This window comes from Cervus canadensis, chromosome 18, assembly GCF_019320065.1.
Source record: "Cervus canadensis isolate Bull #8, Minnesota chromosome 18, ASM1932006v1, whole genome shotgun sequence".
In the NCBI taxonomy this organism is placed as follows: Eukaryota; Metazoa; Chordata; class Mammalia; order Artiodactyla; family Cervidae; genus Cervus; species Cervus canadensis.
This window is the reverse complement of record NC_057403.1, coordinates 21352792-21379204: the sequence shown is the minus strand read 5'-3', so window position 1 is coordinate 21379204 and position 26413 is coordinate 21352792. Positions and strand designations below refer to the sequence as shown.

The following is a 26413-nucleotide window of genomic DNA, read 5'->3' as shown; positions in this document are numbered from 1 at the left end:
CCAACCTACAATTTACTGAGCACCTACTATGTGCCAGGCAGACATGCCTGCCCCCGGGGACGCTCACTGTCCACTGCAAGAGACTGACAATAAGTGAGGTCAAGACGTCACTGCCGCTGCTGCTAAGTCGCTTCAGTCGTGTCTGACTCTGTGCGACCCACAGACGGCAGCCCACCAGGCTCCTCTGTCCCTGGGATTCTCCAGGCAAGAACACTGGAGTGGGTTGCCATTTCCTTCTCCAATGCATGCACGCATGCTAAGTCGATTCAGTCGTGTCCGACTCTGTGCGACCCCATGGACAGCAGCCCACCAGGCTCCTCTGTCCCTGGGATTCTCTAGGCAAGAATACTGGAGTGGGTTGCCATTTCCTTCTCCACAAGACATCACTGATAAACGTCAAAAGTAAATGACTGACAGCATTACGTGGCAAAGAGCAAGAGTAGAGGGGAAGGAGCACAAGAGGACTGAATTTGCATAGTGTAGTCTAGGAAGGTGAACAAAGCACGTGCATTATTATTTTGGGTAGTTAACTTTCAAGGACTTCCCTGTTGCTCCAGTGGCTGAGATTCAGGGCTCCCAATAAAGGGGGGGGGGCATAGTCTGATCACTGCTGGCAGAACTAGATCCCACATGCCGTCACTAAGACCCAGGGCACCCAAATAAATATATAAATATTGTTGTTGCTGTTTGTTTAGTTGCCAAGCCGTGTCCGACTCCTTTGTGACCTCACGGACTATAGCCCACCAGGCTCCTCTGTCCATGGGACTTCCCAGCAAGAATACTGGAGTGGGTTGCCAGTTCCTTCTCCAGCGGATCTTCCCGATGAGGGATGGAACCCTCGTCTCCTGCATTGGCAGGCAGATTCTTTACCACTGAGCCACCAAGGAAACCCAGGAAGCATTCACCTCCTCCAGGGAGCCCTCCCTGATTTCACTGTATCCCTACTACCTGGCACTCAGTAAAAATCTAAACACTACAAAAATTATGCATTCTAAAAGACAACTCTTGCCTTGCCCAGGCCCCCAGAGTAGTCAACACAATAACCAGTTTTTTTTATGGAACCTCTAGATCAACCAACCTCAGCTACAACTGGAATCCCCCTGGAGTGACACCTTGATACCATTGAGCACACCAAACACCCACATCTTAGACTCTAAGCGCCATTTTCCACTTAAAAGGACCAGGGCTCTATGGAGAAGCGGCTGAGTCTGTGTATGCCATATTTCATCAAATATAAGGCACCCTCAATTATAAAACACACTGCTATTTTATATATCACTAAGAAAGAAAAACTCCTGTCAATTACACTCTGACAGGTCATTGATTGTTAAGCCACATTCCAACTTCAGAGGGGCTTCCCAGGTGGCACAGGGGTAAAGAATCCTCTTGCCAATGCAGGAAATGCAAGAGATGTGGGTCTGATCCCTGGGTTGCAAAGATCCCCTGGAGTAGGAACTGGCAACCCACCCCAGAATTCTTGCCTGGAGAATCCCATGGACAGAGGAGCCGGGCGGGCTATAGTCCATAGGGTCGCAAAGAGTTAAACAACTGAGCAACTAACACACGCACAGTATTTACAGAGATCGGAGATGCACACAGAGCCACCTCCCCAATAACTGCAGCTCCTACCTTCTGAGGACAGTATGAGCCCCAAGCACCTAATTTTGTAGTTTCATCTTCTCTTATGTTGACCCTTCTCTACAGGGTCAGTTCTCTGATTTTCCCAACTAGAAAACTTATTGATAGCCTGGGAGGCCAGGCATGGTCTCCCGACACCTCTCCCCAGCTCCAGTGGCCTTTTTTCTATCCCTTGCACATTTCATACTCCCACCAACTACTAGGTTTTTGCACAAGCAGCTCTCTGTTTGAGATACCACTTATCCTTCCAAGCTCAGACCTCACCTCCTCCAGGGAGCCCTCCTTGATTTCACTGTATCCCTACCACCTGGCATTTAGTAGGTGCTCGATAAAATGGAAGCCCCATGAATGAATGAATTTTCCTAACAGGGCCATGAGCCTGGGAGGGAAAGCAACATACTCAGGTCACACAGACAGTCAGAAGTGAGCCTGGGACCAGACATAGCTCCAACCAAATTCAGTGACTGGGATTTTTCCTCCCTCCAGAGCCATCTTCTCTCCCCGGGCTGGATCACTCACCCTCTTCTCGTGGTTGGGAATGATACAGCGGACGAAGCTGGGGTTGGTGTTGCTGAGCGTGGCCATGAGGCGGCTCAGGGACTCCTTGTAGAGCTGTCCCACTGTCCGGAACATGCCCCGGCGAGGGCGGCCACCAGGTGGGCCGTCCCCAAGGCTGTTCACTTGCTCCAGCCCCACAATGCCCTCCACTGTGGGAGAAAGAATAAAGTCAGGGGTCAGTTTTAGGGGACTGAATTGGCCGAAGTCAAGGATAACGTTATTTATAAGGCCTGATACGTTACATATGAACCATCTCTCATAGACTAGCAAGGCAGGTATTATCAGCCCATTGCACTGACGAGCAAACTGAGGCTCAGAAAGCTGGAAAACTGTGCCCAAGGCCACACAGTTTAGGATCTGAAGACCCAGAATCTGAACCAAAATGGTGTGAATCCTCTCAAACCCTGACCCTTCTTCTCCATTTTCCTTATCAACAAATGATGATGATAGCAAATGCTTCCTTAGCACTGATTCTCTGCCAGGTTCTGCTCAAAGCACTTGACATACATCAGCTTGTTTATAAGCCTATAAGAGTCATCTCCATTTTACAGATGAGGAAACTGAGGTACTGAGAAGGAAAAGGGTGATAACCACAGGTGCATTTTTAGGAACTTAAAACAGTGTCATGTTAAAAATGCAGTGAAATGTGGCTTTATTATCATATTTAAAATAAGGCCAAAAAATAAAAAAGAAATTTTAAAAAAGAAAAGAAAAAACAAACAACACCAACTGCCTCCACAGTCACCATTTTCCCAGAAAGGCCTGATTTCATGGTAACTTTGTCTTTCTAAAAAAATATTTATTTATTTATTTGGCTGGCCAAGTCTTACTTGTCACATATGGGATCTACTTTTCTGACCAGAGATCAAACCCAGGGCCCTTGTACTGGAAGCATGGCACCTTCGCCACTGGTCCATCAGGACAGTTCCGTAACTTTATTATTTGATGGTGTCACTTCAACTAGTGAGCAACAGCCACTCCTTTGTCACAAATTCAATGTATGAAATCACGTGCGGTTCCAGGACCTGCAGCTGGGGCAGAATCTGATAGCCTGCAATCCCCAGTCATGAGGGTTATGGACTCAACTAGATGATTCTCCCAGAAAGCAGAGCCTGGTGAACAGTGGGGGTTCAGATATGACATTTTTCCTCCCCAGGTCTAAGTCTCCCTGCCCCCACCGCCATGCCCCTAGTTATTATCAAAAGGACAGGTAAGAGGGGAGGCTCTGGGTTCAAATCCCAACTCGGCCCCTTACTGGCTGTGTAACCTCAGACAGGTGACTTAACCTCTCTGGGCTTCCACATCCTCACCTATAACAGGGGTAAGAGCACTAACACCTGACTGGGTGTTTGGAGGGTTCCACGTGTTAATAATAGTAAAAGTGCTCAGCACATAGTATATGCTGGATTAATGCCAGCTGACAGAGGGGTGGCCAAAAAATTCGTTCAGATTTTTGTACACTATTACAAAAAACCCTGAATGAACTTAATACCATCATAATTGTTTGTATGTTTACATGCGGTTTAGTTCAAAGAAGGCCTTGTGCTGCTATGAAGAATCTGAAAACTGCTGAGGGAGCCGACAAGAGGGGGAAAAAGAAGAGGGGGAGATCTCTGGATGGAAAGGAAAGGGGATAGACATTCAAAACAGGTTCCCGGTCCGAAGGGCCCACCCTCCTCGTCCAGGAAATCTCACCCGTTGACGCACAGCAACACCCACCCCCTGATGGAGAAATGGCAGAGCCGTGCCTCCCTGAAGATCCTGGGGGCGACGGTGGGAAGGAGCCAAGGAAAGAGAACTGCTGCAAGCCCCCGTGTTCTGGGGGGTGAGGACAGATGGGGGGAGAGGCAGGGAGATGGGGTGGGAGATGCGAAGGGGAGCAGCATGAGAGGACAGAGAAGGTGGCAGGAAGGAAAAAGAAGAGAGGGTTATTAGTCAACAGCACACAGCAAAGCAGGAGGAGGGGAAACCTGACTTTGGCCATTAATTTTTTTTCCTTTTGGCCACACTGTGCGGCATATGGGATCTTAGTTCTCTGACCAGGAATTGAACCTGAGCCCCTGCATTGGAAGGGCAGAGTCTTAACCACTGGACCATGAACTTTTAAGCCAGGGAGACTGTCCTGTTCACATTTATGTTGACTAGTGAGGGCACCAATGTTGGTTGAAAGGATAAATGTCCTCTGAGAATTTAATGCCCAGGGTTGGGGGAGGGGGAGAAAACCTCTCTCCCTAGAGGTTGGGTCTGTATCTGTTTTTATTAGGTATCCCCTTTTTGCCCTGGCTGCCAGGAAGCTCAGGACTAAGCCAAGGTTCCCACCCAGCTTGTTGCGTTTGCCTCTCTGAAGAGAGCAGGTCTCATTGGTCTCTTCCCCTGAGCTGCCGAGGATGCTGGGTACCCAATGCTGGGCTGTCAGGATGCCAGAAAGCAAAGCCGACTCTGGACTCAGGGCAGCTGTAGTAAAGACTGATGCAGAAATGGCCCCAATTCCCCATCCCACTCTGGGACTGGCTGCTTCTCAAACCTGGGCTGATCTTAAGACTTGCTTTGTTTGGGAGAACTGTGGAGGAGACAATACTGTGCTGGATTTCAGACTAGGACAATCAAGAGGCTTTACCACTTCTACTTTCTCTCTTGGAGCCTTTGAGAGCCAAGCATATACGGGGTAGAGCATGTGAGGGGTTAGGGGGAACATCATGTGGCCATGAATAGGGCATGAATTTTAAGAAGTTGAGAGGGGAGATTTTCAGTCTGAAGGAGATGTTTCTCGGCAGAACCTGGTTCTGTTGCATGTGTGTGCATACTAAGTCTCTCAGTTGTGTCTGACTCTTTGCAACCCCATGGACTGTAGCCCACCAGGCTCCTCTGTCCATGGGATTCTCCAGGCAAGAATACTGGAGTGGGTTGCCATTTCCTCCTCCAGGTGATCTTCCTGACCCAGGTATCAAACCTGTGTCTTTTATGTCTCCTGCATTGGCAGGTGGGTTCTTTACCACTAACGCCACCTGGGAAGTCCTTCTGGTTCTGTTACTGAAACTCAAATACTGCTTTTCAAATCTTCTTGTATAAACGGCATGAGATACTGTCTAAAATCAGCTGACTGTATCAAGATGCCCTATGCCATTTTGCTCTGAGTCTGTTTTGGAACGACTCTTCTTGATTATTTTGTTCTCTTGTCTAATTGCATGGGCTGACATTTCCACTACTATGCTTTTCACTTCAATAAAAGATTAAGACAATTGACAGATTCTGGAAACCTGGAATCAGGGGAAACGGAGATGCTGGTTTTGCTAGTTTTATAAATCATCTCTCAAACTTCCTCCAAGGATCAGGGACAAGCATGGACATAGCTTTTCTATCTGCCTCCTAGGAGTGTCCATCTGAAAAGACTGATGGCCAAACTCACATGGGTCTTGTTGGAGCAGGAAACCAAAACTATCTCTTGGTTTTTGCTCCTTCCTTCTTCCCTGAATCCCTGAAGGGAAAGCAAAGTATGAAAGTTAACTAATATGTAAAATATCACTCATCTGAGTTCTCTTGTTATTTATTCCTTTTCATTCAAATCTCTTGATCTTTTTTTGCCAGGGGCGGGGGGCGGGATGGACATATGACATCTACAATTAACTTCATAGCTTCCTTTTGACTATTCACATGCTCATTTATTTTGCTGGTCTGATTGCATAAACTATCACCAAAACAGTATTTCACAGCAGTGTTGTCAGGGAGCATCCTTGTCTCATTTCTGATTAAGCTGGGTGTTTTATCAGTGAGTGCAAAGCTGGTTTGAAATATCGATCCCTCAGTCACTAACTGGAAACACTATTGTGAGGCTGTCGGTCCTGGTACCAGTTCTGTATCTGAGCAGACAACTCAGGTTCAGAACTCAGCCTGTGAAACAAAACTGAAGGGGTGCGCAGAGCTCCAAGGACAGGCCGGGGGAAGCGGGTCCTCACCGTCTTTCCAGATCTCCGCTGTCAGCCGGTCTGTGCTCTGGTGGAGCAGGGCTGCGACGTTGTCATTCAGGGGGTCCATGTTTTTCATCAGCCACTCGTTGGCCTTGTAGTCGACCTGAATGCGATCGGGCAGAGGAGGGTGGTGGGGGAGTGGACTGAGGCTCTTCGGATTTCCCAAGGAGCCTCCCAGAAGCTCTGAAAACCCCCAGATTGGGGGTGGGAGGGGGTGCGGGGGCCGCGCTCACCGCTCACGAGCGCGCTGGCGCCACCTTGTGTCTGTCTCCCGAACTTCACTACCCCCCCCGCCCCACCCCCCCTCCCCGGCTCCCCTCCCTTTCTGCCTTTCCCTTGAGACAACTCTGCCCGCGCCTCCATGACCTCATCCACTATCATCACTTCTTATTTTCTCAGCCACACTCCTCCTCAAACGTGCAAGCTCCTTTCCACCTCAGGATTTTGACGCCTGCCGTTCCCGCCTCCTGTGACTCGCCCCCCGTGGATTTTCACAGGGCCGATTCCTTCCCGGGAGAGTCACAATCTTGGACCATCAGGAGTCCCTGCTGTGCCCTCCTTCCCCCACCCTCCGGGGTGGCTGCCAGAGGCCAGGGTCTGAGTCTGAGTGAGTCCAGCACAGCCCTGGGCCTGCGGGAAATCTTAGAAAATGTGTGGGAAACAACAGTTCTAGGACAGGACACACAGGTCGCCTGCCGGCCAGCCCTGGGGTATGTGGTTTCCGCCCCCCTCCACTCAACCTTACTCATCATTTAGACCAGGGGTTGCCAGATAGCCCTGGTCCACAGGCCAAATTCAGCCTGCCACCTACTTTTGTAAATAAAGTTTTATTGGAATATAGCCTTCATTTATGTGTGAACTTGTGGCTTCTTTTGTGCTATGATGGCAGAACTGAGCAGTTGTGCCAGAGACTGTCTGTTCCCCAAAGCTGAAACGAGTGACAGAAAATGTCTGCTGGCCCTTTCGTTATTTATTCGGCTGCACCGGGTCTTAGTTGTGGCGTGTGGGATCTAGTTCCCCGACCAGGGAACAAACCCTGGCCCCCTGAATTGCACTGGACCACCAGGGAAGTCCCTGACCTTTGATTTAGAGCTCGATCAAGCATCACTCTCCTCTGTGAGACCTTCCTTGGCTTTCCTCCTCTGGACTTTGATACTCTTTGTAGCTGCCTCTGTTAAGGCACTCATCAGCCTTTTATCCCAATGGTCTTTATTAGTCTTCCTCCCAGAGAAGGAACTTTGTGAGGACAGAATCGTGTCTGACGTGGGTCCCCAACTTTGCTCAGCACAGGGCTGAGCACACAAAAGGCATACGCTGGCCAAATGAGTGAATAAAATACACCTAACTCTCTACCTGGTGAACTCCTATTCATCCCTCAAAACCTACTGCAAATATCCCCACCTTGAGGAAGGCTTTGCTGACTTCATCAGACAGAGTCCTCGCTCCTGGCCCCTGGCCTGACAGGGACTTTTCCGGTGGACACCAGGTGGCCCCTGCCTTCCCCTTGCATCCTCCCTCCATCCTCACTCCCACCCGCATGCCTCAAGGCTGCCCCACCACTCCCTGTTCCCTACCTTGCCTGCATAATGCAGGACACTGAAGTCGGCCTGATCCCGCAGGTGCCTTGGCCTCTGGAACTTGGGGTGGCCGCCCTGCTCCTGGGCCACCTTCTCCACAAAGGACTTGTCCGTGGCCTTTGGGAACCAGCACTCCTCATCCAGCAGAGCCAGGAGTCCTGGGGGGTTGGCCTGACCGTAGACAGAGCAGGGAGAAGTGTTAAGTCCGATCCCCAAAACTGGACACTTAGGTTGCTGCTAATTTTTAGCTCTTGTGCCACTTGGGACCTACTAGCCAACAGGAGAACCACCATCACAGTTCTGGCTGTCAATCAGCCCTCAATTCCAGCCGGCCGGTGGTAGGAACGTTCTGGGTTCCAATCATCTAGCGGTCACACAGATCTAGGCCGTTTTCCCCATTTAACTGATGGAGAAGCCCAAGGCTGGGAGAGAGGGAGGGGCTGGACCAAAGCGACATGGAAGGCAGAGGACACGGAAGGCAGAGGAAATGCGGGTGAACGGCCGGGTGACGGCGGGGTGTGGCGGGAGGAGCCGTGCGCTCACCGGCCGCTCGATGAGGTCGATGCAGGGCTGCAGGTCGAGGCCGAAGTCGAGGAAGGTCCAGGGGATGCCCTCGCGTTGGTACTCCTCTTGCTCCAGCACGAACATCGTGTGGTTGAATAGCTGCTGCAGCTTCTCATTGGTGTAATTGATACAGAGCTGCTCGAAGGAGTTCAGCTGCAGGGGGCGGGGATGCATGAGAGAGAGGGGCGGGACCCAGAGGGGGGGACAGAGACCCAGGGAGAGGGGGACGGGGACCAGAGAGAGGGAGACAGGGACCCAGAGAAGGGGAGCCAGGCCAGCGTGGGAGCCCTCCCGGCCTCCCGCCAGACACACAGAGCAGACCTGGAAGATCTCAAAGCCCGCGATGTCCAGGATGCCCAGGAAGGAGGCGCCCTGCCGGGGGCTGCGATCCAGGGCTCGGTTGAGACGCAGCACTAGCCAGCGGAAGAGACGCTCGTAGGTGGCCTTGGCCAGCGCCTCCAGCGCAAAGTCAGCCTGCGGGGCGGGGCGCACAGTGAGGACCCGCCTGCCCCTCAGCGCCCTGGTCCATCCCCCCGGGGCTGGCGCGGAGACCCTGGTTGCAGAAGCCGCCCCCTTGAGGTTCATCGAGAGTGATGACATTAACACTGGTGGACCGTTACTGAAGGCCTACTGTGTGCCGGGCCCTGTATGAGGTGCTTGGGGGCTCGTTAGTTCATGAATCCTCCACCCAACGCTTGAACCAATTTCCACTGTAGCACAGGTAAGAGAGTGGGATCTGGGGCCTGACACCAAGGTTGGAATCCTAGCTCTGCCATTTAGAGGCTGTGTGACCTGAGGCCTGCGAATAAAGCTCTGTGCCTCAGCTTCTCCAACCACTCTTTCACTGAGCATGGAACCTGGGTCAAAGTGACACTCAGTCTCCTATCCCCCACTGCGCCTAGGACCTCGAGTGCCCAGCACTCGTATTCGAGGGTCAGGCAGAGGCCTCTACCCCAGAACTGGATTCTGAAAATAGCTGATCCATGTTCACTTCTCCCCACCCTCACTGCATCACCTGTGTATGTTCTGCTATCATCACTTGCCTAGACTATGACAGTGGCCTCCACCGGTGCCCCCTGGAGCCAATTCTCCACATAATAGACAAGGGAATTTTTATAAAAGACAAACTGAATCAAGTTGGTCCCCAGCTTACATCCTCACTAGCCTCCTAAAGCACTTTGAATAAAACTCACCTCCTTACTGTAGCCCTTAAGACCTTGGATAATCTGTCCCCTTCCAACCTCTCTGGCTGCAGCTTCTATCACCCTCTCCCCAGCTCTCTAGCCTCACTGATCTCCTTAATGTTCCCAACTCACCAAGCCTGTTCCACCTTCAGGGCCTTTACACTTGCTATTCCCTTTATCTTAAACCATCCAAGCCTCAATTCAAATGTCACCTCCTCTGAGAAGGCTTTCTTGACGACCCCAACCCCCTCCTGCATAGAAAGCATCCCCGTCTCTTCTGTTATCTGATTCCTTACTACCCTGAGCTCCCTGAAGGCATGGTCCTTGTTTCCATGACTGCCTTTATGCTAGCACCTAGACCAGAGTCGGTAATTGAACAGATATTCAGCCAAAGTTTGCTGAGTGAGTGAGAAAGAACAGGTATAGGCTGCTTAAAAATCCAGGACCCTCCCTGCACCCACTGCCCCCAGCCTCGCCCACCTGTTCCTTGGTCTGTGCTTTCTGCACGTAGTCCCGGCCAACTTTGATGCGGGGGGTGAGCAGGGCGCGGGAGAAATCCGTCACCCCCAGGCCCAGGAGGCGGCAGAGCTTCTGCGCAGCTGAGGGCAAGACGCACAAGATGGGGTCAGCACTGGGAGGTGGGGACAGCGAGGAGTGGGGGAGAGGGTGCGACCCCCAAGCTGTTGGTGGGACCCCAGCCTTTCCCGCTAGAGGCATTAGGGGTCCTAAAAGTGTGTGTTCTCTGGCCTAACAATTCTCCTTCTGGGACCCCAAGTTGGCAAAAATAAACCAGAGGTGAGTAAAGGCTGGACTAAGAGGATGTTCATCACGGTGTTGTTTATGATCGAGAAAACCAGGAAACAACCTGCATGCCCAACGTTGGGGATTGGTTAGAGTCAGGGTCCACCCATTTGAACGAGTGTTCTGCAGTCACTAAATATTATTATTATACATAATTATTTAATAAATAAGTAAATGATAATTATAAATTATTACATGGTACACTTAAGCCATGTGCATTTCATGATATGTATGTTTCACTTCAAGTTCAAGAAATAATTGTAAACAAATGTTGGACGCCAGTAAGTGGTATCCATGCTGAAGGGTCTTTATCAGTATCTGCAACTTTGAAATGTGCCAGGAAAAAAAGACAAGTGAGCAGAGGATGGAAAGATAGTCAATGAGGCAAATGTGGTAAAATGTCAATGGTAGAATCTCGGTGGTGGATCCGAGTGCTTTGTATAAAATTCTTTGAACTTTTCTGTACGTTGGAAGGTGTCTTAATAAAATGTTGGGGGGACAGCTCTGGGCATAACAATTCATTGAGGTGGCCAAACCCAAAAGAAATCTTTAAAAATTCATTGATCTTCCTTATTTTGTAGGAAAAATAATTGCCAAAATGTTAACGGCTCTTTTGGCAGAAGATGGAGACAGCACTGTGCAGGCAAGTGTGTTTCTTCTTTCGCCTGTGAATTAAAATGATCGTTAAGAAGTGTTTCGAAGCTTCTATCACTTGCATCATGGGAAGTTAGCTACTACAAATACTCAGCACCAGCAAAAAGGAAAAACACCTAGGAGGAGTTTTTCAGCAGTGGTTATCTCTGAGAGGTGATGAAGATTTAAATCTGTCTCTCTCTGCAACTGCAATTTCTAATTCATCTGCAGTGATTTTCCCTTATACAAGAATATTTTAAAATGAAAAAAAAAAAACAAACAAACCCAGCACAGAGTACTACGCTGCCAGTAACAGGATAGCCTAACAGGGTTCCAAGCCCTCCGTGTGTACTTTTTTTTAAGATTTTTTTTAATGTGGACCATTTTAAAAGTCTTTGTTGACCCCAGTTTGTAAACCAAATGAATGAATGAGTTCATACTGAACACCTGCTGGGTGTCTGAACCCACCAGATGTCACAGAAATAGCTCAGATCAATGACACTGTCAGAGATGATCCTTCTGGACTTCCCTAGTGGTCCAGTGGTTAGGACTCTGAGCTTCCACTGCAAGGGGTGCAGGTTTGATCCCTGGTTCAGAATGAAGATCCTGAATATTGCATGGTTCCGCATTGATATTGATATAGATCCCCCGACCACCAAAAAAAAAAAAAAGAGAGAGAGGGATGCCCATTTCTTCATATGCCCTGTGTCATACAGCTTTTGAAAATGAGCCCATAGGGTTTCATGATCAGGACAGCAAGCTCTTCCCATCCTGAGGGGAAGGGGGTGTCAAGCACAATTCCATTTCTGTGATAATTATCTCCTCATTGATACAGACATAGAACAAAACCCAGAGAGAGCTGCCCCAAAATGTGAACAGTAATTATGGGTAATTTCCCTGCCTTTATCCTTCGCTGTCTTGCCAGAGTTTCTTCCCCATCCAGATTGTATTATTTTATCATAATAATGAAGCAGAGCTATTTTCATTTGGATAAAAAGAAAAAGGAAAAAAAAATGAATATCAACTATACTTCTGCTTTTGAAAGGCAAAAAAAAAAAAAAAAGCAAAGCACAGAGGCGAGGAGGAGACACGCCCAGGGATCATTGGGCCCACCCTGGGAGGGGCTGAGATGATGGGGGACCCTGCCCACCCCCTCTCTGGCACACTGGTGGTGTTCACATTTTCAGCAGAGCTCACACTCTGTATAATCAAGTAAAGAGTGGAAGGTGTTTTCTCAGTAAAGATTCAGCCAACGGCAGGAAATCAGGGCGGGCCCGGGGGAGGCAGGTCTGTATGACAGTGGGCAGCAGGCCAGGGGGCGGTACCTGTGTTGTCGGGCATGGAGGCTTGGTCGGTGTTCCGTTCTCTCTTCAGGGCGATGTTGCCAAACTGGAGAACGGCCGAGACCATCCGCAGCATGGCTAGGGGGCAGCAGAGAGCGAGGTCACGACACGTGGCCCAAGGTGTGAACTAGCCCCTTAGAAGCCTACCTGAGACAACGAGGACCTACTGCACAGCCCAGGGAACTAGACTCAGTCTCCTGTAATAACCTATCATGGAAAAGAATCTGAAAAAGGATATATATACGTATAACTGAATCACTTTGCTGTACATCTGAAACTAACACATAATACATCAGCTATACTTCAACACCTCAATTACAAAAATAAAATTTTAAAAAGAAATCTAGCTTAAAACCCTATGTCAAATTACACCACCACCTGACTCCAGGCACGTCTTAAAACACCTGAATGGATAAATGAATTCTGTATTTTATAGACGTGCGTCCATGCTAAGTCGCTTCAGTCATGTCCGAGTCTTTGCGACCCTATGGACCTTCTGTCCATGGGATTCTCCAGGCAAGAATGCTGGAGTGGGTTGCCATTCCCTTCTCCAGGAGATTTTATATATGAGGTTTGCTTTATTGCCATTTGGTGTCTGCTCATATCCGTTTTGGGCTTCCCTGGTGGCCCAGTGGTAAAGAATCCACCTGTAATGCAGGAACCACAGGAGACACAGGTTTGATCCCTGGGTCAGGAAGATCCTCTGGAGGCGGGCATGGCAACCCACTCCAGTGTTCTTGCCTGGAGAACCCTATGGACAGAGGAGCCTGGCGGGCTATGCACACATGTCCCTTTTATAAAGTGATGTGTATAAGATTTAAATATAAAAAATACTATATATATATCTCACTCTGGTGTACAGCAGAAATTAACACAACATTGTAAATCAACTATATTTCAATAAAAATTTTTAAAAGGCCACCTTATCTGATGTATAGCATTGATTCACACTGAACTCACAACCAACATTCACGATAACTGGAACCTGAAGGGAGCTTTTCTTACACACCTATTTTCTCTGTACCCAGCATCACAGTCTTCTTGCTCCTAGGGACACCAGATGGCATTAAGCACTACGCTTGGAGGAGCATTTCAAACAGTGAAATCGCCAAACAAAAAGCATCCCCAAAGTGAAAAACGTGGCACCCACTAGGTTGCAGAAAGGATACTGGTCTGCAGTGTGAGCTAGAACAAGAAAGCGGAATGCAGCCCCTGGAACCTGGTTGGGTGCTCCCTGGGCAGCTCAAAACTTTCACTCCTCTATGAATGATGCCAAGGACCACACAAACACCAGGACTGTTGGCTTGGGGGTTACAAATAACTGTCGTGTGTAGCTGATTTCTCCAACTCGGACGCTGTAAAAGATGGATTGTATTTGTACGTCTGTGCAGAGGAGCCTGGCCGGCTATGGTCCATGGGGTCACCCAAGAGTTGGACAAAACTGAAGCGACTTAGCACGCAGGCACCAAAAGGGCTAGACATCTCGCCATAAGTGGGCAATGCTGCCCCCTAGAGGACACCCTGGGAACGTGCAGGGGTTGGTTGGCACAGGGATGGGCACCACCCCAGCAACATATTGGGGTGTTTCTGGACATCACAGAGACTGCGCGGGTGGGCACCAGACGCAGCCCATCTGTATCACAAAGAGATATCCACGTCCCGAGTGATTCTGAAACATCCCAGTGGACATTCGTGTCTATGAATAATGGTTTCAGATGCTCTGAGACTAATCCGAGCTGTTTTACATACATACGAAAATGTCTGGTGTTTAGTTTTAATAGAGGGTAGTCACTGTGGGATCCAAAGGAACATGGGTCTTGATTTTGTTCAGAACTGGATCTAGATTTGGTCAGGACTTCCCTAGTGGTCCAGTGGTTAAGACTCCTGCTTCCAATGCAAGGGGTCTGGGTTCAACCCCTGTGTTGGGGAACTACGGTCCCACACGCTGCCGAGCAGCTGAGCCCTTGCACCACGACCAGAGGGTCCGGCGGCACAATGAAGGGTCCACGTGACTCAAAGGTCCCAAGTGCTTCAGCTAAGACCTAATACAGCCAAATAAATAATTTTTTTTTTTTTAAGAAAAAGAAAGTGCACAGACTGTTTGTCTGTTTGTTCCAAATTCAAGAGCAGGCAGAATAATCTGTTCCAAATTCAAGAGGGCAAGAGGAGAAGGGGGCGACAGAGGATGAGCTGATTGGATGGCATTGCTGACTCGATGGACATGAGTTTGAGCAAACTCAGGCAGATGGTGAAGGACAGGGAAGCCTGATGTGTTGCAGTCCACGGGGTCGCAAAGAGTCGGACATGGCTGAGCAATGGAACAACGACAACAAAATAACTCTATGCTGTTAGACGCCAGGTTACGGGGGTTTCTGGCGACTGGAAGGAGCTTGCGGGGACTTCGAGGTGCTGGTCATACGGGGTGTCACTTGCAGAAATTTTCCCAAGCTGGGTGCTTCAAGCTCACTTTTTGGTGTCTGTGCTACATAAGCTTCTGCACAAAGTTTACTCAGGAAAAGGGCGTGGTGGGAGGTGGAGAAGGCGGGGAACTCTTCTGGGAGACCTGTGCCAAAAACACGTAACCCGAATCTAATCAAGAGAAAGTGCACCCACACTGAGAAAACAACCAGCCTGTAATCTCCCAAAGTGTCAAGGTCACAAAAGATAGAGAAAAACTCAGGACCCGTTCCAGACGGATAAAGAGTAAAGTGTGACAGCTAGATGCAACACGTGTGATCCTGGACTGGGGAAGCGTGTGTGTGTGTGTAACAAAAAAAAAATTTTTTTTTTTTTTGCTATAAAAGACATTCCTGGGGAAATTGGCATAAGGTCTGTGAAAAAAGATTTTTTTTGCCATAAAAGACATTACTGGGACAGTTGGCATAAGGTCTATGGATTAGATAAACAGTACCCATAATGCCAATGTTCATTTCCTAACGATGACACCGTACTGCGTCTGTGTCAGAGTATGCACTGACAGATTCAGGGGGTGGTGAGATGAATAATGCCCCCCCCCAAATGTCCACAGCCTGAATCCTACGGATGTTACCTCGAAGGGAGAAACAGACTTAACTGATGTGATGAAATTGAGGATCTCAAGACAGGAGATGAATCTCGCATTATCAAGGTGGACCCTAAATGTGATCGGAAGGGTCCTTATAACGGGAGGCTGATGGGGCAGCCACATGAGCAGCGGTTAGAGTGATATACTTTGTTTCTGTTTTCTATTTTTGGGCCCGGCCAGACAGCTTGAGATATCTTAGTTCCTCGACCAGGGATGGAGCCTGGGCCCTCGAAGTGAAAGCACTAAGGCCTAACCACTAGACTGCCAGGGAATTCCCGAGAGCACTGCATTTTGAAGATGGAAGAAGGGGACACGAGCTAAGACATGTGGGTGGCCTCTGGAAGCTTAGAAAGACAAGAAAACAAATCTCCCCGGAGCCTCCAGAAGGGACCAACTCTGCTGACACCTTGATTTTAACCAGTCAGATTGATTTTCGACTTCTGACCAGGGGAGGGAAGTACTTTTGGTCAAGGAGTAAACGTGTTATTATAAGCCATGACATTTGTGATCATTTGTGTCAGCGGCCATCAGAAACTAACACGAAGGGTGAAGGGGTCCCTGGGCAACACCCCTACTCTCGACAACTCAGAACAAGTAATTAGAAAGACAGATGAGCATAAAGTAGATGTAGCAAGTGGTGATGCTTGAGAAGTCTGGGAGAAGGCATGCAACGATTTTGTGGACTCCCTACTACTCTTCTGTAAACTTGAAATTATTCAAAATAAAGAGGGTTAAAAAAAAATTCCTGAGGGACTTCCCTGGTGGTCCAGTGGCGAAGACTGATTTCTAGTTGGGGACCTAGATTTCTAGCTGATTTCTAGTTGGGGACCTAGATTTCTAGTTGGGGACCTAGACCCCACAAGCCACAAGTAAGACCCGGTGTGGCCAAATAAATAAATATTCTTTAAAATCTCTGAAAACAGAAGTGGAGAGGGTGGTGGTCACTGGCTTGACAGCTTCAAGAAGTCTTGCTCTGAATGACACACAAGAAACTGCTAACTGAGGTGGCCTACTGGGAGCCCAGGACACTGGAATGATCACATACCTTTAATTTTTTTTTAAATTTCATACCCTTTCAAATATGAGACCTAGTCTGGAAAACAAAATCACTGCTGAGAAAAGAGTCCGTTTCTGGAATTAGACAGTGAGACTGCAGTGATGATCACACAGCCTTGGGAATATATTATTAATACAAATGCTGGGCTGTGTACTTGACAATGGTGAATTTTACTGGTATGTAAATGCTAGCCCTCAAAGGAAAAACGGAAAAGGCTTTGGTAGAGTTTGTGGGGCACGCCGGAGTGTGCAGCAATGTTCATTTTTCCTTTCCACCTCCACCAAGGTCGTAACTCCTTGTCTACTGGCTCCTTACTCATCTTCTAACTGCTTCTAAGCCCTCCATCAATGGGTTTGTGAATGAACTTCAGCTTGCCACTTTAGGGGGGAAGAATCCCTTCCACAGTCATCGCTACTTTTGGGATTCAATCTAATCCCTTGTCAGGATCCTTGGTACACCCTGTCCCTAATCTTCCCACCGGCTCCAGCCCAGGGTCCCCTCCCTCCAACCAGCCAAGCCAACCACGTTCTCAACATGTGACACTCTCTTGCCCCCAGGCGTTTACCCTGGGACTTCCCTCCTCCTACAGGTCTTCCAGCACTATACAGTCAATGGAATTCTCCAGGCCAGGATATTGGAGTGGGTTCCCTTCTCCAGGGGATCTTCCCAACCCAGGAATCGAACCCAGGTCTCCTGCATTGCAGGCGGATTCTTTACCAACTGAGCTATCAGGGAAGCCCAGTAGTACCATCTATACCTGCTTAATTCCTGCTGATCAACAGGGCTCAGCCAAGCGCCGCCCCGTCCAGCGGCTGCCCCGCCCCTCCCGAGACACCACGCCCCCGCCTCTCCAGCCCCCTGGCCGTCACAGTCACCGCACCATGCACCTTCCAGGGGTCACTCTTCCACTGGATCGACTTTAATCTATTTGTGTCATTTGATGCTCCCTGGGTCTCAGCGCTCCAGGGGGCAGGGGAGCGCTGTTTTGGCCACAGTTCCTTTCCCCCAGTGCCTGCAGAGATCCGGCCCGCAGACTCCATCAGGCGTCGAATGAGTAAAGAATGAATGAATGCACAGCAAAGGGCTCTCTTGCTGTGTGACCTTGGCAAGCAGGATGGCCTTCTGGACCTCGGGTTCCACCCCCTCCCCCTGCAGCACAGTGGGCGGGGCGGGGCTGGGGTCAGGGGGCTGGCTAGAGGGGGACAGCCAAGAATCCCGGAAACCCTGGGAGGTTTGGGGGGGGGAGAAGAAAGACACCTCATAAATAGATGAGGACATCTCCTGATAGACGGACAAGGAAGGCCACCATCAACTGAATGATCATTCACCCTTAGCTCAGGCCCGACTCAGACTCGCGTTCCCCCTGTGGCCTTTAAATGGCCTTTCACGGTTGGCTTAGCAACCTGCGTGGGTGCGGAGCACCTGGTGAACCTGACGCCTGAGGGTTGGCAGTCAGCGCTGGCTGGTGACTTCAGCCCAGCCGACCGCAAGCAAGCCCCGGCCTGCGAGGGTGGGGGCACGGGGCTGGCGATGCTCTGATGGCCTCACGTGAGCGCGAGGCCGCCTCTCTGCGTGCCAGGCTCCCTGCGCAACCTCCCCGCTGGCACTGGCGGTGCCAGTGTGGACGGGAAGTGTGGAGGGGATGGAGGGCCTCCCTCCACCGGCCTCCAGTGCTCTCTGCCCTGGACCTCCCGAGGGTGACCCAGAGGCACCCACCTGCCTCTCTGGGAAGGGATAACGGGCTGGCTTTGGAGTCAAACTGGGTTCTACCACCTCCTGGTCAACTGCAGTGACTAGGCAGACACCCCACCTCCCTGGACCTCTGTCTCCTTTTTCGTTTTTGTCTTTTGGCCGAATTGTGAGGCTCGTGGGACCTTAGTTGCCAGATCAGAGATCGAACCCAGGGCCATCCCAAACCTACGAGTCCCAACCACTGGACTGCCAGGGTTAGGTATGTCTGTTTCCTCTTTTGTCCAGAGAGTCTAGAGAAAAAAGTAAATAAATAAAACCGTCTGACCCTACTACTTGGAGGGGAGATACAAAAGCACACTGTTATGAGACCCCATCCACCTGCCACACCAGCAGAAGCAAAAGAGGGGACAACACTGGCTGCCGGCCTCCACGTCCGGGAACAGGTGCGGCAGAGGCAGGGTTTGGAAACGAGCGCCCCCTTATGGACGGCGGCGAGGTCGAATCAGCACGATTCTAAAAACAGCGGGTATTTCCCTGGGGGGAAGGAAAACGGCGGTGACGGGATGGAGATTAGAGCTGAAGACCATGAAGCCATGAGCAGGTAATTGTTGGTGCCTGGGGATTCATGATCTTCAGGGGCTAGTGGTAGAAACGGGCAGGAGACCGCAAAGAGGCCCAAGTGTTCTTCTTGGGTCACTGAAAATGTCCTAAATTGATTTTGGTGATGGCTGCACAACTCTGTGAAGCTAAAAGCCACTGACTCATACACTTTAAATAGGTGAACGGTTTGGTATATGAATGATATCTCAAACAGTCGTTATATGTCCGTCAAAGCTGGATAAAATTTAAAAATGGCACTTCTCCTTGGACTCAGAATTTCGTTGCTAAGAACTGATGCTGCAGCTCTGTTCACCTGTGAGTTCAAAGATCTACTTCTAAGGATGTTCTTGGGACTTCCCTGGTGGTCCAGTGGTTTAAGAATCCACCTGTCAATGCAGGGGACATGGGTTCGATCCCAGGTCCTGGAAGATACCCACATACCACAGGGCAACTATGTCTGGGCGGCACAACTACTGAGCCCGAACCCTAGAGCCCCTGCTCTGCATCAAGAGAGGCCACTGCAGTGAGAAGCCCATGTTCTGTAACTAGAGGAGCCGCCCCCAACCTCGCCGCAACTGGACTCACTAGACCCAAGTAGCAGTGATGACCCAGCACAGCCAAAAATAAAATTTTTAAATTATAACAAGAATACTTTGGGCCCCTTTTTGGGGGTAGGTGTCATCCCAACAGCAATGGGATGCAGTCACCTAAACAGTGTGTCTGCAAGGGGCAGACACGTTCCAAGAGTCACAGTTCATCAATACAGTGAAAGAGTACTGCAGGAGATGTGGGTTCGATCCCTGAGTCAGGATGACCCCTGGAGGAGGAAATGGCTACCCACTCCAGTATTCTTGCCTGCGGAACCCCACAGACAGAGGAGCCTGGCGCATTACAGTCCACAGGGTCGAAAAGAGTCGGACACGACTGAGCACACACACATGCCTGAACCTCAGTCCTGGAACTGGAGAATAATGTGTGTCTTTTCTTTCGTGCCTAAGATATTTCTGGCAGGAGATGCAGGAAGCTTAACAGCGGGAAAACTAGGGCTCAGGGGGGCTGGGGGGAGACTCGGTTTTCACACGATGACCTTTGATCATATTCAGATTATGTCATTACACGCAGTCAGTGCTGCAAAATTTTTGTCTCGGGTTTGCAAAAATCGGGGCTGCTGGCCATGCCCACCACACCGCAGGAGGGTTACTTGAGGCGACCTGTGTCCAGAGGCCAGGAGGGACCTGAGGGGCCCAGGCCCCCACCGTCACTTCCCTCCAGAAATTTGTCAGCTGCTCAGGATGGAGAGCGGAGACACACAGGCGGGGCAGTTACGCAACCTGCGGTTGGGAAATCGAGCGAGGAGGCCTGGGACCCTGTGTCAATATGCCCGAGGAAGCCCGGCCTGTTTGCAGCCTGGGTGGACAGCCAAGCTGGCACTGGGTCTCCAGCCCTCCCCACTGGCCCTGGAGCCAACAATAGCTCCCAGGGCCTCCTGCAGCGCCGGAGACCAGAGGAGAATGAGACCCAGTCCAGCTCCTGCTCAGTCCTGGAAATCAGGGTCCTTCTCTACGGGACTGGAAAAAGGAAGCACAGTTCATCCAAACAATGAAATGCCAGGCAGCCACAAAAAAGACTGAGATTTGCCCTCTACGTACATGTCACGGGTTGAACCCTGTCCCTCTGCTCCCTCCCAAAATATATTAAAGTCCTAACGCCTGGGACCTCACAGAACGTGACCTGATTTGGGTATTGGGTCATTGCAGCTGCAATTATTTAAGTGAAGACGGGATTACAAGGGAGTGCAGTGACCCCTAATCCAAAATGACGGGCGTCCTATAAAAAGGGGAGATTGCAGACAGACACGCAGGCAGGGAGGCGCGCCCCATGAAGCTGAAGGCAGAGATCAGGTGATGCTTCTACCAGCCAGGGGATGCCAAGATTGCCAGGAAACCACCAGAAGCCAGGGGAGAGGAAGACAGCAGAATCTTCCAGGGCCAACCAACCCCGCCGACACTCTGATCTCAGACTTCCCGCCTCCAGAACTGGGAGATAATTGATTTCACGTGTTCAAGGCACTCATTTGGGCTTCCCAGACAGTGCTAGTGGCAAAGAACCCACCTGCCAATGCAGGAGATGTAAGAGACCCAGGTTGGATTCCTGAGTCAGGAAGATCCCCTGGAGGAGGGCATAGCAATCTACTCCAGTATTCTTGCCTGGAGAATCGCACAGACAGAGAAGTCTGGAGGGCTACAGTCCATGGGGTCTCAAAGAGTGGGACACGACTGAGCAACTTAGCACATACGCAGGCACTTGTTTATAGTACTCTGTGATGGCAGCCCTGGCACAGTACTGCAAACAAACTACTCTCAGAACATACTGTTTGGTGAGGAAGGTGGGGCAAACAGCAGAACATGGGCTGATGAGCTGAGTATTTCACCCCAGGGCTCCAGGGCAGACTCAGGGCCAGTCAGGGTCTTTCCTGTACCCTCATTTCAGCCTCCTCCGGCCTCCAGTCCGTCCTCCGCACAACCCAGAGCTGCTCCTCTGTGGCTCCCAGCCCTCCCATGGCTCCCTAGTGCCCTCAGAACAAAGTCCCCCGCCCCAACTGCCTCTGTGGCCTCATCTCCCCACCCACCTGGGTCACTGACTAATTGAGGCCATTAGAGAATTAGACAAGGATCTTTCTTTTTTTTCAGCCATACTGAGCAGCATGCAGGATCTTCGTTTCCTGACCACGGCTCGAACCTGTGCCCCTGCGGTGGAAGCCTGGAGTCTTAACCACTGGACCACCAGGGAAGTCCCTTGAGAAGTTTCAATGCCTCAAACACACCATGCCTTTCCTGCCTCAGGGCCTTTGCACATACTGTCCCCCCCCCCACCTAGTACGTTCTTCCCTGATAGCACCAACATACACATCTGAGCTCTCCAGACCTTCGTGCAAACATCACCATCTCACCATGTCCTTCCTGATCCCCTATTTAAAGCTCCCTCCCTCCTCCATTCCCTGTTTCAGTTTTCAAACCGAGTCATAAACGGCCAGGTGCCCCTCTTGCCCGTGCAGTCCACCCCCACCCTTTACCAGGCAGGGTCTGGGCTCACTCACAGGTGATCTCCTCATGGGTGAATCCCAGGACCCGCAAGGACTCCAGCGTCTCCTGGAAGAGCTCGCGCTCCTGGCCCGGCGAGGACGACGGCCCGTTGGTCAGGAAGCGGTAGTGGGAGAAGGGCTCCAGGAGCAGGTCAGCTGTAGGGGTAACGGCAGGGGCCAAGGTCAAGTATGAGCCGCAGCGTCAGACTCGTGTCCTGGCTTCCTAAATGGCCACCCGAGGACGAGCATCACTGCCCCACTAGGAACCTCAGTCTCTTCCTGTCAAATGAGTCGGGATCCTTTCTTCACGGGTATGGTGGGAAGGGCCGGCCATGAAGTGGGAACTTAGCACATCTCAGACCTTTCCTCTTCCCTCCTTTCATAGTGATTCTCAAGACGCAGAACTGCCCAGAGCAGGTGAGAGGCGCCCACCGGCAGAAGCAACAGGGCTGCGGGCGCCCGAGTTAGCAGAAGCCACGGGACAGCAGGGCTCGGGCGGCAGAGCGTGTGTGGGTCCGGAAGCCACCGGGAGCAGAAGGCTGGGTGTTGAGGGATCAGGAGGCGGCCCAAGCTACAAGGTGGAAGGAGCCAGAACGCCAGGGAGCCTCAGGGCAGCGGGGCCGCCATAGAAGAGAGAGCCTCGGGGAGGGGGGTGCATTTCCCCACTCAGAGGGCTGGAGGGGCGCAGAGCAGGAGGCAGAAGGGGTCTCAGGCAGGAGCCGGGAGGCAGGAGCTCAAAAGCCACGCAAACCACGATCATCATCGGGAACCACGCAGCGGCAAAGCTGGATTCGTCACAGCACGCAGCTGGAGGAAGCGGAGCCCCGTGGAGGTTCAGGATAGGGTGGGCAGGAGCTGTGTCGCCGCGGAGCTGGAGTGAGCAAGACCCAGGAGACAGCAGGAGCCAAAGGACAGCAGAGTCTAGGGGTGGTGAAGTTGAGAGGCAGAGGGATCCGGGAGGCGAGAGAAGCCGCCACCCAGCAGGAGCCTGACATAGAGCAGGTGCTTGACAAAGGTTAGTGCCCCCCACGTCCTCCTCCCCAGGGGGCCCGCATGCAACTCGCACCCAGCCCCCAGGATCCGAAGGACTACTGACCCTTGAGCTGCTCCCCGGCGCCTCCCAGCAGCTGGTAGAAGATGTGGAAGCTACACTCATCCTTAGCCTGGCGGATGGCCCGCGACTTCTCCAGCAGGTCTGGGCGGGGGCCGAGTCAAGGTGCCGCAGAGGAGGGGACCCCCTTGGGAGAGTACCCCCCCACTCTCTCATGGAACGATAGAGGCGCTCACAGACCTGGCGGGCAAGCTAACTGGACCAGTAACTGTGGACATGCGTCACTTTAGCCTCGGGCACAGTTTCTTCACCTGTGCAAGGGGCCTGACGCTAACACCCATCATGAGTCCCTGAGGTGCTGTGGGGGTAAATGAATCACCATGTAGCCAACCCCTGGGCAGGTACCTGGTTTGTCTTACCATGGATAAGAATGCTTCCTATCAGGACTTCCCTGGCGGTCCAATGGTTAAGACTCTGCACTTCCAGTGCAAAGGACACAGGTTTGATCCCTGGTCAGGGAACTAAGATCCCACATGCCATGTGGCGTAGCCAAAAAAAAAAAAACCTCCTGTCATCATGACCCTCCCAGCCTCAGTTTCCCCATACTGGGGCTTTCAGCTTCTCCCTTCTGGGAAAGCCAGATGGCTGGTTTAGACACTAAAAATTGGCAAGATGCCTTAAAGGAAAATAAAACAATTGATATTTGGTGTAGCCATCTGTGTCCTATGCTCATGGGCCACCAAGCACATGATACTTCCCAGGTGGCCCAGCGGTAAACAATCTGCCTGCCAATGCAGGAGACACAGGAGACATGGGTTCAGTTCCTGGGTCAGGAAGATCCCCTGGAGGACAAAGCGGCAACTCAGTATTCTTGCCTGGGAAATCCCATGGACAGAGGAGCCTGGCGGGCTGCAGTCCATGGGGTGGCAAAGAGTTGGACATGGCAGTCCAGTGGTTAAGACTTGGCCTTCCAAGGCAGGGGGTGAAGATTCAATCCCTGATCTGGGAACCAAGACCCCACATTTGCAGCCAAAAAACCAAAACATAAAACGGAAGCAGTGTTGTAACTAATTAAACAAGGATGTTAAAAAAAAAAAGCCTTAAAAAATAATAGCATCTGCCTCACAGGGTTACAGATACGAGGCATTGAGTTAACAGACGGAGAGTTCTCAGGGTGGCCCCAGGCACAAGGTCAACCCTCCAGAAATGTTGGTCATGAGGAATACTGGTGTAAAAGGGATCAATCCATCTTTTGGGGGTGTCACCAGCCTCGAGAGCATCAGTCCACAGTCTGGTCACTGGCCCTGAGGCAGAGACAGCCAGGCAGGAGAACCATGCCCAGTGGGAGCAGCCTCAAGAGGTTGGGGAGTGTGGACAGGAGAAAGTTAGCATTCAGAAGCTGACAGGGAAAACACAGGTGAACAGAGGAGGCTGCTGGAGCCTGGGGTTCATGGAGGATCAGGGTGAGGATGGAGGAGGGGGCGGGGCAGAGAGAGCCCTGAGCTTTAAGAAGCTATGTGAGCAGGAAGCGCCATGAAGTGGGGTGATGGGCCATAGGAACTGTGGGGATCAGAAGCTGGTGGCTGCAGGGGTCACGAGACCTTGACCCCAAGGAAGTGGTTACCAGGCAGCAATAGAGTCTATGGGGCCAGGGTCTTGACAGCGAGGTCCCTGCTTCCTTACTCCCTAAGCCTCTATGGTGGCAATGAATCTGCCTGCCCATGCAGGAGATGCAAGAGACTTGGGTTTGATCCCTGGGTTGGGAAGATCCCCTGGAGAAGGAAATGGCAAGCCACTCCAGTATTCTTGCCTGGGAAATGCCAATGACAGACAAGCCTGGTGGACTACAGTCCATGGGGTCGCAAAGAGTCGGACACGACTGAGCAGACACACACACGCCCTCTTAGGAAAAACTCTTTGCCAGCACACTGCTTCCCAATCTCTCCCTGGATGACAAAGAGAGGGGGCAGGTATGGGAGAGTGAACTAACACCCCGGGGATGGAAATATGATTTGTTATTAATATTGTCCACATTGCAATTCATAATTATTAACCAACAATATTAACATATTAACACTATAAGGACAGTGCTAACTTAATCATTCATTTCTAATAAGGATACCTCATTCTTTTTTTTTCTCTCTTTTTTTTTTCTTTTGGCCCCTCCCTGCAGCGGCTTGTGGGATTTTAATTCCCAGACCAGGGATTGAACCCAAGCCCTTGGCAGTGAAAGCACCAAGTCCTAACCACTGGACCACCCACCAGGAAAGTCTCAGATAGTTCAGTCTTCCTTTTTTAAAAATAAACTTTAAACTATATATCTATTTACTGGCTGCACCGGGTCTTACTTGCAGCATGCAGGATCTAGTTCCACTGACCAGGGATCGAAGCCGGGACCCCTGCACTGGGAACATGGGAGTCCTAACCCCTGGACCATCAGGGAAGTCCCCAGGTGACTCATTCTTGAGTGCTTATGTGGCAGGAGCCGTACTAAGAATGGTACCTCACACTGTCCTTCAGACCCTTCAAGGGTAGGTTCTATGATTTGCCCCCTTCTACCGATGGGGAAACTGAGGCCCAGAGAGGGCTTAAGGGCCCCCAGCCTCAAAGCTACAGAGCTGGGATTCGAACACCGGGCTGGTGTGATGTCTTCGCTTGTTCTCTTAAGCTTTGCACTCCTGGACCTTCTGGGTTCTATCTTGTAAATTTCTAGGGAGCGTTCCTGGCACAGGTGGAGAAAGTAGGACACAGCTTGGGGGGAGTCAGCAGGCTTGCAAGGCCCGTCTTTGGCTGGTGTCTGGGAATCTGAACTTCAGGAGGCCGACAGCAGGGGCTCCCTGCACATAAACTGTTTGTGTAAACCAACATGCTTTCTACTGAACATCTGTTTGCCTTCCCGGATTCTGAAATTTGGGTTCGCGCTGGGCAGGCGGTGCCTACGTGACCAGCCCCCAATAAAAACCCCGGGCGCCGAATCTCTGATGAGTGTAGCTGGTAGAAAGCCTTTCACGTGTGTTGGAACGCCTGGGGATTAAGCATGTCCCACGTGACTCCACGGGGCCAGGGCCCTGGAAGCCGGTGTCGGCCCCCACACGCCTTCCGCTTTGGCTGCACCGTTTCTCTGTGCTCCCCGAGGCGAGGCTGGGAGGGCATTCTCTTAAAAGCTACGGGAGGCCCCGCTGTCCTGCCCCAACGTGGAGATGCTGCGCCTGCCCCTTCCTGAGGTTCTAGTGTCCCTCCCCTTCTGCAGAGCGGGAAACGGAGGCACAGGGTCGGCAGCAGGCAGCCAGGGTTCTGGGCGAGCGGGGACCCCTGTTTCCTATACGCGGTGAGACCCTGAGGGCCGCCCTCTATGGCCGCCGCCGCTCTTCCCCGTCCCGGGCGCCCCCTCGGGGCCGTGAGAGGATACAGGTCTCGATGTTGGCGCCCACGATGTACCCGGCAACGTCGAAGTTGATGCGGATGAATTTGCCCTGCAAGGGAGGCGGGTGGAGGGCTTAGCCGAGGGTCCCGCGGGCCTGGGGGGGCACCCCCAACCCACACTCACCCCTCCCAGAGTCAGCCTGTCTCTTGACTATCTCCCTCCATCTGAACCCCATCCCGA

At 51.3% G+C, this 26413-nt stretch overlaps 1 protein-coding gene across 10 annotated transcripts in view; it reads right to left on the bottom strand.

Annotated features, from left to right (window-relative positions):
* The window catches only part of MYH14 (myosin heavy chain 14), an 88304-nt gene that overhangs the window by 35435 nt on the left and 26456 nt on the right, over positions 1 to 26413 (bottom strand). For all 10 annotated transcript variants that reach the window (XM_043436847.1, XM_043436848.1, XM_043436850.1 and 7 more), the window contains 10 exons: positions 26219 to 26282; positions 22855 to 22953; positions 21774 to 21914; positions 12246 to 12341; positions 9967 to 10085; positions 8624 to 8776; positions 8282 to 8455; positions 7736 to 7909; positions 6150 to 6264; positions 2158 to 2345 (listed from right to left, as the gene is read on the bottom strand). In XM_043436847.1, the coding sequence (XP_043292782.1) occupies positions 2158 to 2345; positions 6150 to 6264; positions 7736 to 7909; positions 8282 to 8455; positions 8624 to 8776; positions 9967 to 10085; positions 12246 to 12341; positions 21774 to 21914; positions 22855 to 22953; positions 26219 to 26282 (1323 nt within the window). The remainder of the gene's footprint in view (positions 1 to 2157; positions 2346 to 6149; positions 6265 to 7735; positions 7910 to 8281; positions 8456 to 8623; positions 8777 to 9966; positions 10086 to 12245; positions 12342 to 21773; positions 21915 to 22854; positions 22954 to 26218; positions 26283 to 26413) is intronic.